The sequence below is a fragment of the Bombina bombina genome, chromosome 4 (assembly GCF_027579735.1).
Source record: "Bombina bombina isolate aBomBom1 chromosome 4, aBomBom1.pri, whole genome shotgun sequence".
Taxonomy (NCBI): domain Eukaryota; kingdom Metazoa; phylum Chordata; class Amphibia; order Anura; family Bombinatoridae; genus Bombina; species Bombina bombina.
This window is the reverse complement of record NC_069502.1, coordinates 741619028-741637095: the sequence shown is the minus strand read 5'-3', so window position 1 is coordinate 741637095 and position 18068 is coordinate 741619028. Positions and strand designations below refer to the sequence as shown.

Here is an 18068-nt window from a genome sequence, read left to right as displayed (position 1 = left end):
AATTACAGAAAATAATAAAATAATTACAAGAATTTTAAACTAGTTACACCTACTCTAATCCCCCTAACAAAATAAAAAAGCCCCCCAAAATAAAAAAAACCCTATCCTACTCTAAATTACAAATAGCCCTTAAAAAGGCCTTTCGGGGGGCATTGCCCCAAAGTAATCAGCTCTTTTACCTGTAAAAAAAAATTACAAATACCCCCCCAACACTAAAACCCACCACCCACACAACCAACCCTACTCGAAAACCCACCCAATCCCCCCTTAAAAAAACCTAACACTAACCCCTTGAAGATCACCATCAGAAGTGGTCCTCCAGACGGGCAGAAGTTTTCATCCAAGCTGGGCAGAAGAGGTCCTCCAGACAAGCAGAAGTCTTCATCCAGACGGCATCTTCTATCTTCATCTATCCAGCGTGGAGCGGGTCCATCTTCAAGACATCCGACGCAGAGCATCCTCTTCTTTCTTCGTCCGATGACTGAATGAAGGTTCCTTTAAATGACGTCATCCAAGATGGCGTCCCTTCAATTCCGATTGGCTGATAGAATTCTATCAGCCAATCGGAATTAAGGTAGAAAAAAATCTATTGGCTGATGCAATCAGCCAATAGGATTGAACTTCAATCCTATTGATCCAATCAGCCAATAGGATTGAGCTCGCATTCGGTTAACGCAGGGTTTCTAAAAACCCGTAATACCAGCGTTGTCTGTAGGTGAGCGGTGAGGGAAAACTGCTCGTTAGCACCGCACCCCCTCCTAACGCAAAACTCGTAATCTAGGTGTTTGTTTTTAACAACTTAGGGCTAGATAACAAGTGGAGCGCTAAATTATTGTGCTCCTGCAAATGGGCAAATTTGCCCATTTGCGGGAGCACGATAATTAACCAGCCATTAAAAGTGGATGGTTATTGCTACTACAAGCTTGCGGTAGCAATTAGAACTCCAAGAATTAACCAGAGATCAGATCTCTGGTTTATTTTCTAAAAGTGCCCCGAATCCCCTTAAAATAGAGGGCATTAACGTTTTTGGGGCTTTTAAGTTGGTGGGCATGAGGTGTTAGAAAAAAAACGGCACTGAAAAATGCCTTTACATTGCGGTCTATGGGAACTGTGTGTTCCCATAAACCGCAATGTAAATATATATGTATGTGCTTATATACATATATATTTATAGAGATTACAAGCCTCAGGCATTCAGCCGACATGCGTAAGCCATTGGTGCTACATCCTCCTGTGCTATGTTGTTCCTCCTTGGATCCCTTTGAATCATGTTGGAATAAAGTTTTTCGATTTTATCAAGCAAGGTCCTGCTTTTCTTTTCTTATACACACATACATATATATGTATATATTCATGTACATATATATTTAAAAATGCTGCCCATCGCTGTGCTACTTACCCCCTTCCTGCATGAGGTTCTGATGCCATCTGTGATGACATTAGAACGGGGCTCCGATAGGAGCATACGGAAATGCGCTCTTGTGACATTATCGTTCGCTGGTATTACATAGTGGAGTACTAATATCGCTTGTATGCAAGTGATATTTATCACTCAACTTGTAATTTAACTCTTACTGTACAGTCTGGGTTTTTAAAACCTCACTGTATAGACTTTTTTTTTTTTTAGCAACCAACTGTAAAGACCACTTTTTCAATACTCACGGTAAAGACCACATTCTCAATAACTCACTCTACAGACCACATTTTCAATAACTCACTCTACAGAACACAATTTCAAAACCTCACTCACTGCACAGAACAGGGTTACTCTTTGCCACGTTTCAAACATGATAGAATGGCAAACAGTGAAATTCTAGTCACAAAAATGTGATTCTGATTAAAATCCCATTTATGATGACAACAGCACCGTACCAGACAATAACGGCAATGAGAGTGTGAATTAGGAACAATAACTACTGAACGCGATTCCCAGATGCCATTTGCAGATTTTGCAGCTGCAATTGCGGTATACTCACTTTTCCCGCAGATCTCAGCTGTACAGATATTACACATGCAAATTTGTTTTCTGCCCACTGCTGGCAGACTATACAATAGCATATCTCCCAACATTTGTGGCTATTTATTAGGTCTCTCGAGGTTGAGGGAGGCTGTCACCGTTATGTGGGTGGGGCCATGTTGAAAGGGGGCAAGGTCATCGGTTTATATATAGTGTGTGAGGTTATGGGCATATCTGGTAATATGTGTGTGTTTTTTTGTGGTTTGTGGGCGTATCTGGGTGTGTCTAAGGGAAATTTTGCAAATAAGGAGCTATGGTTGTAACAGAGGGACAAAGTGCAGAAATAGGGAATGTCCCTCTCAAATAGGGACAGTTGGGAGGTCTGGTACTGAAAATAGTTTTAATGAATCTAGACTAGAGAGACAGAGAGAGGAAAAAAATATATCCATGGTAAATATAGGGCTTTTTTGACAACCGCACAATTGTTTCCTGGTTTAAATATCTATTTATCTATCTATCTATCTATCTATCTATCTATCTATCTATCTATCTATCTACAGCTCAGACACATTTTGTATTTAAGTTGTGTACACATTTTTAATTGAAGTCATCAGAATGTCAATTTACAATTAGAATTACTGTCATTTCAAATGTAACTTTCATGTCCCTTTAAGACAAAGGGAAGTAGAGCAGTTACTACAGACAGCTAACAAATGGCACTGTATACACAAGCTCTATAATGTAAAACGTTAAAAAATGCCTTAAAAGGACATGAAGATAAAAATGAAAATGACATGATTCAGTTAAAACATACAAACCTTTCTAATTTACTTTTGCTATTAAATTTCTCTCTTTATCTTGGTATCCTTTGCTAAAAGGCTTCATTCCATCACAGCATACTGTGGTAGCCTCTGGAACATGCACGTGTCTTGAGCACTTAATTTATTAAATTGTTACATACATTGTTGTGCTTTAGCTCACACAGACACATGCACACTTCTGATTCTACCTCAGTATTCTTTATTACAGTGTTTCTCAACTTAGGGCACACCAACAGGACAGATTTTCATTATATCTGAACAAGAGTACAGGTGAAATAATCAGCTGATTGGTGATAGCAAGTTTGTATCCATGGTTACTGATCAGCTGATTTTTTTCACCTGTGCTCTGGTTAAGATATCATGAAAACTTGGCCCTTTAGTGTGCCTTGAAGACTGGGGTTGAAATCTACTGTACAATTAGAAAGGAGCTAATTTTTAAGGATACAGAGAGAAAGGTGTAAATTTAATAAAATAAGTAATTTGGAAAGTTTTGGGGTTTTTTTGCACTCTATCTGAATCTATGTCAACTTAATCCTTCAATAAATCTTTAGTTTTTATACTTGTTTAGCAGATTTAGTAGCTCATTATGGGGGGGGGGGTTATTTTATGTCCTACTCACTCTTGTATAGTCACTCGAGAGAAATCCTTGCTGAAATCCACTAAACATAGTCAAAGGAATAAGAAGACACTGACGTTTGTCCTTTAGCTGCCTTAACGTGTCCAGGAATGAATTATAAATAGACCGTTTGTCTTCTTCCTTTTGTTCTTCATCTTTGATCTCAATCTGATCTAGTAACACAATAATAAGCAGTACAGCAAGCACTCCACACCCTATAGAGGTACACAATAAATTTGAACATTATTAGAACCTGGGGAAATTTCGGTTACAAATATCTACAATCTTTCCTCATGTATGCTGAGGCTTTTAAAAGATCACTAAACAACACAAGTATAGAATATAGAAAATATGAAAACATCCGTTAATCCACTAAACAATAAGAAATAAAGTTATTGATTTTTTTGGTTTCCAATGGCTGCTAACTAGACCAAATGAGCAAATCAAAGGGACAGAATATCTCTGTATGTTTTATTCATTAAAATATGCTGGCATTAACCTAATGATTTTAAGCTTATCCGTTCAGTACTAATTCTATAGCCCCTTTCACGGTGTCAGAGGGCTGACTGCCCGCTGTAATGTAGGATAACAGAGCGTGGTCACTTCCCTCTGCTTATTATGTGCACTTACCTACTAAATACAAAGTCAGTTAGTGCAAAGAGTAAGCGAAAGCAGCTGAGTTCACTCTATTGTTTATTAGTAGGTACAACAGCAAAACAAAAACTAGGCGTCCATTGAAATCACTGTTTTTTTGGTATGTATAGGTTTTCCTTTCAGGGTAATTGTTTTTTTTTATTAACGCTCGCCACCATTTAAGTTGTGAGAACAAACTGTGAGATCTTTAGGGCGAAAATGTTTACAGAATTACTCTGAGATTTGATAAGTAATTTCATATACACCCATGAAACACCCATGTTCAACCTATTTTATGGAGGGAAAAAAATGTTTTGTATTTTGCACTTATAAGTACAAATTTCTATGTGTTTTTTACACATCCAGTGTACTTACATTACGATTTATGCTGTGCATATTTAATAAAACTTATTTTGCTGTAATTCACATACAAATTTAAATTTTTTGATAAAATACGATTTTTGTTGAACAATTTTGTTACAATTTGTTATGCACCTTAACAATACATTTTTTTTTCCTGAGGATTTTTGTGTTAATAGTTCAATTATTCATTTTGTATGATTTTTAAATTACAATTTGTATTGAGCACTTTTGTAATGTATGCATCTCCTTCCCATACAAAATTGCAGTATACGCCATTTAGCAAGTCACCCTGTTTTCAGGGGCAAAAGTGGCTTTATATAATTCAACTAGGGAAATAGGACTGGCTAGCATTCTTATAGAATCTCACCAGCCCAGAGAGCTTTTGAGAATCAGGCCTACATATACATATGTAGGAAAAGATTTTGAACCTTTATTTTTTATACATGAATTGTCTGCCTAAGTGTTTTGTTTCGTATCTTTAATTTTTGCTTAAAATAATGCAATTGTAAGAGTTATGCCTAAACACTTAAGGAGCAGTGCATAAGCATATGAAATACTCAATTAACAGGAATAGACTATACAGGCTAAGTAAACCTGATAGTCTTAAAGAAATGCTTATGTTGCACTGTGAACAATGGATTGTAGTAAATAATTCGGTAGATTACTGGAACTTGTGGTTGAAAAAGAATTTGTGTCATCAAATTAAAATATAACCTTTATTAGTTTTATCTATACAAAAGACAGCATAAATAGTGTGTGTATGCTACCCTGGAGAGAGTTAAAAAACACACTCTCTGTTGATTATATGATACTTAGCTTGTTTGATATCACTGATATAGAATACTTGGTAAACCAGTTTTAAGACCGAGTTTATATTATAGGTGTATCTGTATATTTATCTATCTAAGGACTGTGTGGCCTAATATCTGGCCAGTCCTAGAGATTTTCCCAAATGGGTATTTATATATGGTATACCTATTATACTTAAACTTAATGGTTTTTATAAATAAATAGGCTTTAAGGCACTGTGAACATCAATGTCCAGTTATATAGCCAGTATACAGTGAGCTAATACCAATGTATGCACTTGCAATAGAATATCTGTGGAGACTGGGAGGTCTGGAGGATTACCTCTGTGGCAGTCTCTATATTGTATCACCACCACTTGATTATTGCGTTAACTTAGCAAATCTGATTGATATTAATTAGGTTCAGTATGATTGTGCACATAATATTGCATCAAGAGATAAGTTCGGTTACACAGGTGCAGCTGTTAACCTTTCTTTTAAAAGCTATGGTAAATAGTGATAGCTGCTGCTTGAGCCTGTGAAAAACAGACTTGTTTTTTCTGTCACTCAGTTTTGACTGCAGTAGTATTACAACGTTACTAAATTACAGCTTTTAATAGTATGACTCTATGTGTCTAAATTTTTATTAACTTAGTAATGACACCTGTAAGTTGTATTCTTTCTATGGTAGTGTACGATATTGTGTAGACGAAATTGTCTTTAAAACGTAATCCCCCAGATATTGTATTACCCACTCGTTATCATATTATGTTATGCAAGTGCAGCGGTTACCCATTTTTATATACTGGGATAAATAGTAATAGCTTCAGCTTAAGCCTGTGAAAAGCCACAGGTTACCAAGTACTAATTAAGAAACGCTGCGTCAGGGGTCCTCGCTATTTTTTAACTGCCTCTCTTGTTGTAATAATTAGAAATAATATCTTAGCTTAAAAAAAACTTTTCTTAATTAGTACTTGGTAACCTGTGGCTTTTCACAGGCTTAAGCTGAAGCTATTACTATTTATCCCAGTATATAAAAATGGGTAACCGCTGCACTTGCATAACATAATATGATAACGAGTGGGTAATACAATATCTGGGGGATTACGTTTTAAAGACAATTTCGTCTACACAATATCGTACACTACCATAGAAAGAATACAACTTACAGGTGTCATTACTAAGTTAATAAAAATTTAGACACATAGAGTCATACTATTAAAAGCTGTAATTTAGTAACGTTGTAATACTACTGCAGTCAAAACTGAGTGACAGAAAAAACAAGTCTGTTTTTCACAGGCTCAAGCAGCAGCTATCACTATTTACCATAGCTTTTAAAAGAAAGGTTAACAGCTGCACCTGTGTAACCGAACTTATCTCTTGATGCAATATTATGTGCACAATCATACTGAACCTAATTAATATCAATCAGATTTGCTAAGTTAACGCAATAATCAAGTGGTGGTGATACAATATAGAGACTGCCACAGAGGTAATCCTCCAGACCTCCCAGTCTCCACAGATATTCTATTGCAAGTGCATACATTGGTATTAGCTCACTGTATACTGGCTATATAACTGGACATTGATGTTCACAGTGCCTTAAAGCCTATTTATTTATAAAAACCATTAAGTTTAAGTATAATAGGTATACCATATATAAATACCCATTTGGGAAAATCTCTAGGACTGGCCAGATATTAGGCCACACAGTCCTTAGATAGATAAATATACAGATACACCTATAATATAAACTCGGTCTTAAAACTGGTTTACCAAGTATTCTATATCAGTGATATCAAACAAGCTAAGTATCATATAATCAACAGAGAGTGTGTTTTTTAACTCTCTCCAGGGTAGCATACACACACTATTTATGCTGTCTTTTTTATAGATAAAACTAATAAAGGTTATATTTTAATTTGATGACACAAATTCTTTTTCAACCACAAGTTCCAGTAATCTACCGAATTATTTACTACAATCCATTGTTCACAGTGCAACATAAGCATTTCTTTAAGACTATCAGGTTTACTTAGCCTGTATAGTCTATTCCTGTTAATTGAGTATTTCATATGCTTATGCACTGCTCCTTAACGGCTAGATTTGGAGTTTGGCGGTAAAAGGGCTGTTAACGCTCCGCGGGTTTTTTTCTGGCCGCACCATAAATTTAACTCTGGTATCGAGAGTTCAAACAAATGCTGCGTTAGGCTCCAAAAAAGGAGCGTAGAGCATTTTTACCGCAAATGCAACTCTCGATACCAGAGTTGCTTACGGACGCGGCCGGCATCAAAAACGTGCTCGTGCACGATTCTCCCATAGGAAACAATGGGGCTGTTTGAGCTGAAAAAAAACCTAACACCTGCAAAAAAGCAGCGTTCAGCTCCTAACGCAGCCCCATTGTTTCCTATGGGGAAACACTTCCTACGTCTGCACCTAACACCCTAACATGTACCCCGAGTCTAAACACCCCTAACCTTACACTTATTAACTCCTAATCTGCCGCCCCCGCTATCGCTGACCCCTGCATTACACTTTTAACCCCTAATCTGCCGCTCCGTAAACCGCCGCCACCTACGTTATCCCTATGTACCCCTAATCTGCTGCCCTAACATCGCCGACCCCTATGTTATATTTATTAACCCCTAATCTGCCCCCCACAACGTCGCCGACACCTGCCTACACTTATTAACCCCTAATCTGCCGAGCGGACCTGAGCGCTACTATAATAAAGTTATTAACCCCTAATCCGCCTCACTAACCCTATCATAAATAGTATTAACCCCTAATCTGCCCTCCCTAACATCGCCGACACCTACCTTCAATTATTAACCCCTAATCTGCCGACCGGAGCTCACCGCTATTCTAATAAATGTATTAACCCCTAAAGCTAAGTCTAACCCTAACACTAACACCCCCCTAAGTTAAATATAATTTTTATCTAACGAAATAAATTAACTCTTATTAAATAAATGATTCCTATTTAAAGCTAAATACTTACCTGTAAAATAAATCCTAATATAGCTACAATATAAATTATAATTATATTATAGCTATTTTAGGATTAATATTTATTTTACAGGCAACTTTGTAATTATTTTAACCAGGTACAATAGCTATTAAATAGTTAAGAACTATTTAATAGTTACCTAGTTAAAATAATAACAAATTTACCTGTAAAATAAATCCTAACCTAAGATATAATTAAACCTAACACTACCCTATCAATAAAATAATTAAATAAACTACCTACAATTACCTACAATTAACCTAACACTACACTATCAATAAATTAATTAAACACAATTGCTACAAATAAATAAAATTAAATAAACTATCTAAAGTACAAAAAATAAAAAAGAACTAAGTTACAGAAAATAATAAAATATTTACAAAGATAAGAAAAATATTACAACAATTTTAAACTAATTATACCTACTCTAAGCCCCCTAATAAAATAACAAAGCCCCCCAAAATAAAAAATTCACTACCCTATTCTAAAATACAAATATTACAAGCTCTTTTACCTTACCAGCCCTGAACAGGGCCCTTTGCGGGGCATGCCCCAAGAATTTCAGCTCTTTTGCCTGTAAAAAAAAACATACAATACCCCCCCCCCAACATTACAACCCACCACCCACATACCCCTAATCTAACCCAAACCCCCCTTAAATAAACCTAACACTACCCCCCTGATGATCTTCCTACCTTGTCTTCACCATGCCAGGTTCACCGATCCGTCCTGGCTCCAAGATCTTCATCCAACCCAAGCGGGGGCTAGACATCCACTGAAGAAGTCCAGAAGAGGGTCCAAAGTCTTCCTCCTATCCGGCAAGAAGAGGACATCCGGACCGGCAAACATCTTCTCCAAGCGGCATCTTCTATCTTCTTCCATCCGATGACGACCGGCTCCATCTTGAAGACCTCCAGCGCGGATCCATCCTCTTCTTCCGACGACTAGACGACGAATGACGGTTCCTTTAAGGGACGTCATCCAAGATGGCGTCCCTCGAATTCCGATTGGCTGATAGGATTCTATCAGCCAATCGGAATTAAGGTAGGAATTTTCTGATTGGCTGATGGAATCAGCCAATCAGAATCAAGTTCAATCCGATTGGCTGATCCAATCAGCCAATCAGATTGAGCTCGCATTCTATTGGCTGATCGGAACAGCCAATAGAATGCGAGCTCAATCTGATTGGCTGATTGGATCAGCCAATCGGATTGAACTATATTCTGATTGGCTGATTCCATCAGCCAATCAGAAAATTCCTACCTTAATTCCGATTGGCTGATAGAATCCTATCAGCCAATCGGAATTCGAGGGACGCCATCTTGTATGACGTCCCTTAAAGGAACCGTCATTCGTCGTCTAGTCGTCGGAAGAAGAGGATGGATCCGCGCTGGAGGTCTTCAAGATGGAGCCGGTCGTCATCGGATGGAAGAAGATAGAAGATGCCGCTTGGAGAAGATGTTTGCCGGTCCGGATGTCCTCTTCTTGCCGGATAGGAGGAAGACTTTGGACCCTCTTCTGGACTTCTTCAGTGGATGTCTAGCCCCCGCTTGGGTTGGATGAAGATCTTGGAGCCAGGACGGATCGGTGAACCTGGCATGGTGAAGACAAGGTAGGAAGATCATCAGGGGGGTAGTGTTAGGTTTATTTAAGGGGGGTTTGGGTTAGATTAGGGGTATGTGGGTGGTGGGTTGTAATGTTGGGGGGGGGGGTATTGTATGTTTTTTTTTACAGGCAAAAGAGCTGAAATTCTTGGGGCATGCCCCGCAAAGGGCCCTGTTCAGGGCTGGTAAGGTAAAAGAGCTTGTAATATTTGTATTTTAGAATAGGGTAGGGAATTTTTTATTTTGGGGGGCTTTGTTATTTTATTAGGGGGCTTAGAGTAGGTGTAATTAGTTTAAAATTGTTGTAATATTTTTCTTATCTTTGTAAATATTTTATTATTTTCTGTAACTTAGTTCTTTTTTATTTTTTGTACTTTAGATAGTTTATTTAATTTTATTTATTTGTAGCAATTGTGTTTAATTAATTTATTGATAGTGTAGTGTTAGGTTAATTGTAGGTAATTGTAGGTAGTTTATTTAATTATTTTATTGATAGGGTAGTGTTAGGTTTAATTATATCTTAGGTTAGGATTTATTTTACAGGTAAATTTGTTATTATTTTAACTAGGTAACTATTAAATAGTTCTTAACTATTTAATAGCTATTGTACCTGGTTAAAATAATTACAAAGTTGCCTGTAAAATAAATATTAATCCTAAAATAGCTATAATATAATTATAATTTATATTGTAGCTATATTAGGATTTATTTTACAGGTAAGTATTTAGCTTTAAATAGGAATCATTTATTTAATAAGAGTTAATTTATTTCGTTAGATAAAAATTATATTTAACTTAGGGGGGTGTTAGTGTTAGGGTTAGACTTAGCTTTAGGGGTTAATACATTTATTAGAATAGCGGTGAGCTCCGGTCGGCAGATTAGGGGTTAATAATTGAAGGTAGGTGTCGGCGATGTTAGGGAGGGCAGATTAGGGGTTAATACTATTTATGATAGGGTTAGTGAGGCGGATTAGGGGTTAATAACTTTATTATAGTAGCGCTCAGGTCCGCTCGGCAGATTAGGGGTTAATAAGTGTAGGTAGGTGTCGGCGACGTTGTGGGGGGCAGATTAGGGGTTAATAAATATAACATAGGGGTCGGCGATGTTAGGGGTAGCAGATTAGGGGTACATAGGGATAACGTAGGTGGCGGCGATTTGCGGTCGGAAGATTAGGGGTTAATTATTTTAAGTAGCTTGCGGCGACGTTGTGGGGGGCAAGTTAGGGGTTAATAGATATAATACAGGGGTCGGCGGTGTTAGGGGCAGCAGATTAGGGGTACATAAGTATAACGTAGGTGGCGGTCGGCAGATTAGGGGTTAAAATTTTTAATCGAGTGGCGGCGATGTGGGGGGACCTCGGTTTAGGGGTACATAGGTAGTTTATGGGTGTTAGTGTACTTTAGGGTACAGTAGTTAAGAGCTTTATAAACCGGCGTTAGCCAGAAAGCTCTTAACTCCTGCTATTTTCAGGCGGCTGGAATCTTGTCGTTAGAGCTCTAACGCTCACTGCAGAAACGACTCTAAATACCAGCGTTAGAAAGATCCCATTGAAAAGATAGGCTACGCAAATGGCGTAGGGGGATCTGCGGTATGGAAAAGTCGCGGCTGTAAAGTGAGCGTTAGACCCTTTAATCACTGACTCCAAATACCAGCGGGCGGCCAAAACCAGCGTTAGGAGCCTCTAACGCTGGTTTTGACGGCTACCGCCGAACTCTAAATCTAGGCCTAAGTGTTTAGGCATAACTCTTACAATTGCATTATTTTAAGCAAAAATTAAAGATACGAAACAAAACACTTAGGCAGACAATTCATGTATAAAAAATAAAGGTTCAAAATCTTTTCCTTCATAATTGTACCTTTACCTAGTGTGAATACTAGGTTTTCTAAAGAACCTTTTACTGAGAACTACCACAATGAGCCTACAAAATGATTTATTACTAAGACAACAAAAAAGATTGCAAGATCTAAACTCAATTTTTAATACATCAAATGAACCACCTCAAAATGTAGGTGAGGATCAGATCAATGATCTACTTTGCCAGTCACATAAGACATTATACAAACACACAAAGAGATGGTGGAACTTACACTTTTTTCAAAAGTACTTACAAGACAAAATGATCCCTAGAGGATTACGTATCAAAATGTTCCCTGGGTTTGATCTTAAAAAACAAGAACACATAGAAAGATGGGAAAAGGCTTTGACAACCTGCTCATTCACATTAATGCAGATATTAATCGAAGCAGATGAAGATGAAATAACTTCTTTAGAAACAGAAATAAAAACTTACAATGACAATCTAAAGAATTTTGAAAACTTAGAAAAATTCACTAACTTATATACTCAATATCAATCAGAGTTGGATAAACTTGAAAATGAACTCATTCAAACAAAAAAACAGAAATATCAAAGAGACCAGACTGACTATTTAAATAAAAGGGTGTATAAGTGGCAGAAAAGGTATAACACCCGCTCACGAAACAATAATCAGTATCAAAATTCAACACAGCAGCCTGACAGTGAAACTGATATTTCAGACTCAGATACCTCCATAGAAAGCATCAACAGTGAAATGAGTATCCAACCCAGAGTATATACCAGGTTACAAACACAGGCCTTAACACCTAATGACCCATCAGCTCCCTCTACATCTACTAGCGCGTCCTCTTTTTTAGGCATAACAACGGGCAGGCAGCGCACTATAGCGGGCAGCAATCAGGTGCAAGAATCGAGGCCCAACAAGCGCAAGCCAGCAACCACCCCTCAAAGAGAGACAAGAAGGAGACAGCCAAGCCCATTCTCCAAGATCAGGATGGGAACTTAAAAATTGTGAATCTAACTAGCCATGTTCTAGACCAAACCCACATCTCTGTTCTGTCCAAAGGTCTTAGTTTTTGTCCAACAAACAAACTAAATAAATTTGAAGTTGTCAAAGATATAAATCTGTATACTAGAAAGCTACTTTTGAAGAAATTATATGCCAAGAAAGAACTCGGAGATGATTGGACTATGACAGATCAACTAGCCTTACAAGATCTACAAGACTTGCTCAATGATAACTCAGATAACATATCCTCAGAAACTGACTGGAGACAAAAAATCAGAAATAAATCTAAATATGTTCCTCCCAGCCATTTATCACCTCAGATCCAAGTATTCAATGAAATTGTATGCGAAAAAATAGAAAAACTACCTGATTTCAAAATAAGATCTAATCTTACCAAACAAGAACAAAAAACATTAAAAGAAATCCACACATGGCATGATACCATCATTAAGCCATCTGATAAGGGGGGCAACATAGTTCTATGGGACAAGAATATGTACCTTGAGGAAGCAACTAAACAACTTGATAACAAACATTGCTATAAGAAATTATTCGGCAATCCCACAGCTATGTACAGTGAAAAGTACAGTAAAATCATAGACAAGGCATATAAGGGTAAAATTATCAACAGTACGGAAAAACAATTCTTATCACAGCAATACCCTACCACAGCCACATTCTATATGATTCCCAAGATACATAAGGACATCCAGAAACCCCCAGGCCGGCCTATAGTGTCAGGCAATGGAAGTCTAACTGAAAAACCGAGTCAATACATAGACCAACGACTCAGAGAATATCTATACACACTACCATCGTATGTTAAGGACACTATGGAGGTGCTGCAAAAACTGGATAACATGACACTATCCCCTAACTCGTTCATTATAACGGCAGATGTGGAATCACTGTACACCAACATAAAACACCATTTGGGTGAACAGGCAATTTCTTACTATTTGAGTACAAATGTGAATGATAATCAAGATCATAATCAATTCATTAAAGACCTATTACATTTTGTACTTCATCATAACTATTTTACATTTAAGGATCGTTTCTATTTACAAACGCAGGGTACCGCAATGGGTACTGCCTGCGCACCCACATACGCAAATTTGTTCTTAGGTTGGTGGGAGAACTTAACGGTATTCACTGGAGACAATGATAGATTTGTGCAGTACATTCCTTGTTGGATTCGGTATATAGATGATATACTGTTCATCTGGGAAGGCCCCGAACCAATATTATGTGAGTTCATGGAAGTCTTGAACAATAATATATTAAACATCAAACTCACATACGAGTATAGTCAGCAATCAGTTAATTTCTTGGATCTACAAATACAAGTAGACCAAGAAGGAAGGGTGAGCACAAATATATACAGAAAACAAACAGCAACCAATACCTTACTGTACCATACCAGCGCCCATGCCCCCTGCACTCTCAAGGCCATCCCTAAAGGGGAATTCACAAGGCTGAGGAGGAATTGCTCTGACTTGAGTACATTCAGGCAAGAAGCCTCTAAATTATCTAACAGGCTACAAGAAAGAGGCTATAGTAAAAGGTCCATAAAAAAAGCTAAAACTGAGGCATTACAGCAAGACAGACAAAGGCTTCTACAACCACGTCAGAAAAAACAGGACAATAAACCAAGACTGATTACGACTTACAACCCCCAAATAAAACAGATAACAACGATAATAAATGATCATTGGCATATCTTAAAGAATGATCCCCTACTAGCAACACAGATCGGGGATAAAGTTTCAATAGGATATAAAAGACCTAAAAACCTAAAAGACACACTGGTTAAAAGTCACTATATCCACATGCCTAAAAGAGCAAGTCAATCAAAAGGCATGTTCCCATGTGGGACATGCAGTACATGTTCCAAGGTACTGAAAATCAAGGACATTGTAGACAAATATGATAATAAACATATACTAGCTGACCACTTCTCCTGCACCACAACAGGTGTTATATATGTCCTTCAGTGTCCATGCAAGCTGTTCTATGTCGGAATGACGACACGTCAAGTGAGGACAAGGATATTGGAACATAGCAGGAATATTAAAAACGCGTATAAGGACATGGAGAAAAACAAACAAATAACAAGTGTAGCTAGGCACTTTTATCACAAACATGATAGCAATGATTCCTTGCTTAAATTTTCAGTATTACAAAAAGCAACTCTAGGCATTAGAGGAGGCAACCTAGAGCAAACACTACTGAAAATGGAGTGCAGATGGATACATCTATTGAATAGTGTCAAACCTCATGGACTTAATGATAACAACAACTATCATGTCTATCTGGAATAACAAAATATAAAAAACTAATATAGGGATCAAACAACAATATAATATCTGAGAGATAACATTTTCAACATATCATACCTTGAATATGTATGATTTTTCATAATCAATGAGATACAATAATTAAAATCAAGATTTTAACCTCTATTCACACCCAATTACTTCAAAGGTTTCACTTAATAAATTGGTATTAACACATCCCTCCACTGTGCAGCATTGTAAGGTGACCTCTTAGTAATTGATTTTTTCTGAGTTAAATTTAACAACTCTGAATATCACACTCAAACACTGAGTTATCATTACACCCCCTTATAGTTGGCTTTATTTCTAGCCAACTATTTATTAAGTAAATAAAGAATCCCCACAAGAGCTAGATCCTAGATTCGTTTCACTTTAAACTTCAAATAAGTAAATTAACTTAAAGTCCTTAGACGTTTTATTTTTTATTTTTTATTTATTTTATTTTATTTTCAATTTATATTAAGCACTATTCACTGTTCTACACCTGTTTTTTGTTCTTAAGTTTTATTTTTATTATTATCACCTTTCACTTGTATATCACAGTAGTACTTAACAATAAGTACTACGAACATTCCAAATCTTGATAAGTATCTAGATACACATACATTAATGGTGAAACATCCAAACAAACAGTTCCGCTTTTTCCCTAAAGTAACTATAAGAACATAGACCGAAATAAAGATAAATGTAATTCAAGACGAAGTGAACAAGGCAGCGTTAAACACTGCTGTATTTATTTTCCAAAATAATATAATGTTTTTGTTACCCAGTAACCATGACGGTTACACATCGTCTCCATAGCAACCTCCGTGACAGAACTAACTCCATGATTGACACAAGCTCCACAAATAGGAACAAGAATCCCTGACCAATCAGATTTCTGAGGCGGGACATTAGAATACTATAAACTTCCGGAAGTGTGCCGGCCCGGGTAACCCCTCTGAGGATGCGTTAGAGAAACGCTGCGTCAGGGGTCCTCGCTATTTTTTAACTGCCTCTCTTGTTGTAATAATTAGAAATAATATCTTAGCTTAAAAAAAACTTTTCTTAATTAGTACTTGGTAACCTGTGGCTTTTCACAGGCTTAAGCTGAAGCTATTACTATTTATCCCAGTATATAAAAATGGGTAACCGCTGCACTTGCATAACATAATATGATAACGAGTGGGTAATACAATATCTGGGGGATTACGTTTTAAAGACAATTTCGTCTACACAATATCGTACACTACCATAGAAAGAATACAACTTACAGGTGTCATTACTAAGTTAATAAAAATTTAGACACATAGAGTCATACTATTAAAAGCTGTAATTTAGTAACGTTGTAATACTACTGCAGTCAAAACTGAGTGACAGAAAAAACAAGTCTGTTTTTCACAGGCTCAAGCAGCAGCTATCACTATTTACCATAGCTTTTAAAAGAAAGGTTAACAGCTGCACCTGTGTAACCGAACTTATCTCTTGATGCAATATTATGTGCACAATCATACTGAACCTAATTAATATCAATCAGATTTGCTAAGTTAACGCAATAATCAAGTGGTGGTGATACAATATAGAGACTGCCACAGAGGTAATCCTCCAGACCTCCCAGTCTCCACAGATATTCTATTGCAAGTGCATACATTGGTATTAGCTCACTGTATACTGGCTATATAACTGGACATTGATGTTCACAGTGCCTTAAAGCCTATTTATTTATAAAAACCATTAAGTTTAAGTATAATAGGTATACCATATATAAATACCCATTTGGGAAAATCTCTAGGACTGGCCAGATATTAGGCCACACAGTCCTTAGATAGATAAATATACAGATACACCTATAATATAAACTCGGTCTTAAAACTGGTTTACCAAGTATTCTATATCAGTGATATCAAACAAGCTAAGTATCATATAATCAACAGAGAGTGTGTTTTTAACTCTCTCCAGGGTAGCATACACACACTATTTATGCTGTCTTTTTTATAGATAAAACTAATAAAGGTTATATTTTAATTTGATGACACAAATTCTTTTTCAACCACAAGTTCCAGTAATCTACCGAATTATTTACTACAATCCATTGTTCACAGTGCAACATAAGCATTTCTTTAAGACTATCAGGTTTACTTAGCCTGTATAGTCTATTCCTGTTAACTACATATACATATGTGTGTGTGTGTGTGTTTAATACATTAATATAATAGAAATATTTTATTTCTAATATAGCACTGTCATAAGGTGAATATTCATAATTTATACAATTTCTATAATAACCCACTGGTATCATGATTGTAGTGTAAGATGTATATTATATACTGCAGTTTATATGTATATTAAACTTCACTTTGCCTTTCCATTATTTTAGTCTAATAATTATTCCATAATATTTTCAGTACTTACCAGTATAAATTCCCATTAGTGTGTAGCGTAGGCGATCTGATACACCAGGTGGTGATATAGTAGTATTGTTAGTTCCAGTAGAAGCAACTGGGCAGTTATTTGCACCACAATGAGAGTAACTCATATTACCTAACACTTCTGAAGTAAAAAAACAAGAAGAAAAAAAGAAAAGGAAAAACTTTATTTAAGCTGTAAATACAAAACAAGAGAGTAGATAATAAAAAAAAATCCTTTGATTTTTATGTGAACATAAAGTAATCTTTCCATGTGTGTATATGTGTACGTATGTATGTGTGTATATATATATATATATATATATATATATATATATATATATATATATATATATATATATATATATATATAGATATAGCTATAGATATATATAGATATATTATACATAGATATATATAACAATGTGCAAAAGTCTTAGACTACCATTAGATTTGTTGTTTAAGCAATGGTATAATGACCATATATAATTATTTCTCAGTCTCTCTTTTAGAATACTTCCAGAAAATACAGGATATTTGTATGCAGTATAAAATCAGAAAAAAAACCCAGCTTCTATAGGTTAAAGTGGAAAGTATTTAGTGTGACCTCCACTTACACTTTAGCAATAGCAGGAACCTGGCTCTCGAAAACCTAAATGGAATGGAACTCTGATTAATGTAATTTCTAACACCTGTATTTGTCCTACTATTTCATGTCAAAT

The 18068-nt window shown here is 36.4% G+C and overlaps 1 protein-coding gene across 1 annotated transcript in view; it reads right to left on the bottom strand.

The window, feature by feature from the left end:
* The window catches only part of LOC128655574 (protein unc-93 homolog A-like), a 63727-nt gene that overhangs the window by 16602 nt on the left and 29057 nt on the right, over positions 1 to 18068 (bottom strand). The window contains exons 4-5 of the mRNA XM_053709166.1: positions 17354 to 17491; positions 3398 to 3609 (exon numbers count right to left, since the gene is read on the bottom strand). Coding sequence (XP_053565141.1) covers positions 3398 to 3609; positions 17354 to 17491 — 350 coding nt within the window. The remainder of the gene's footprint in view (positions 1 to 3397; positions 3610 to 17353; positions 17492 to 18068) is intronic.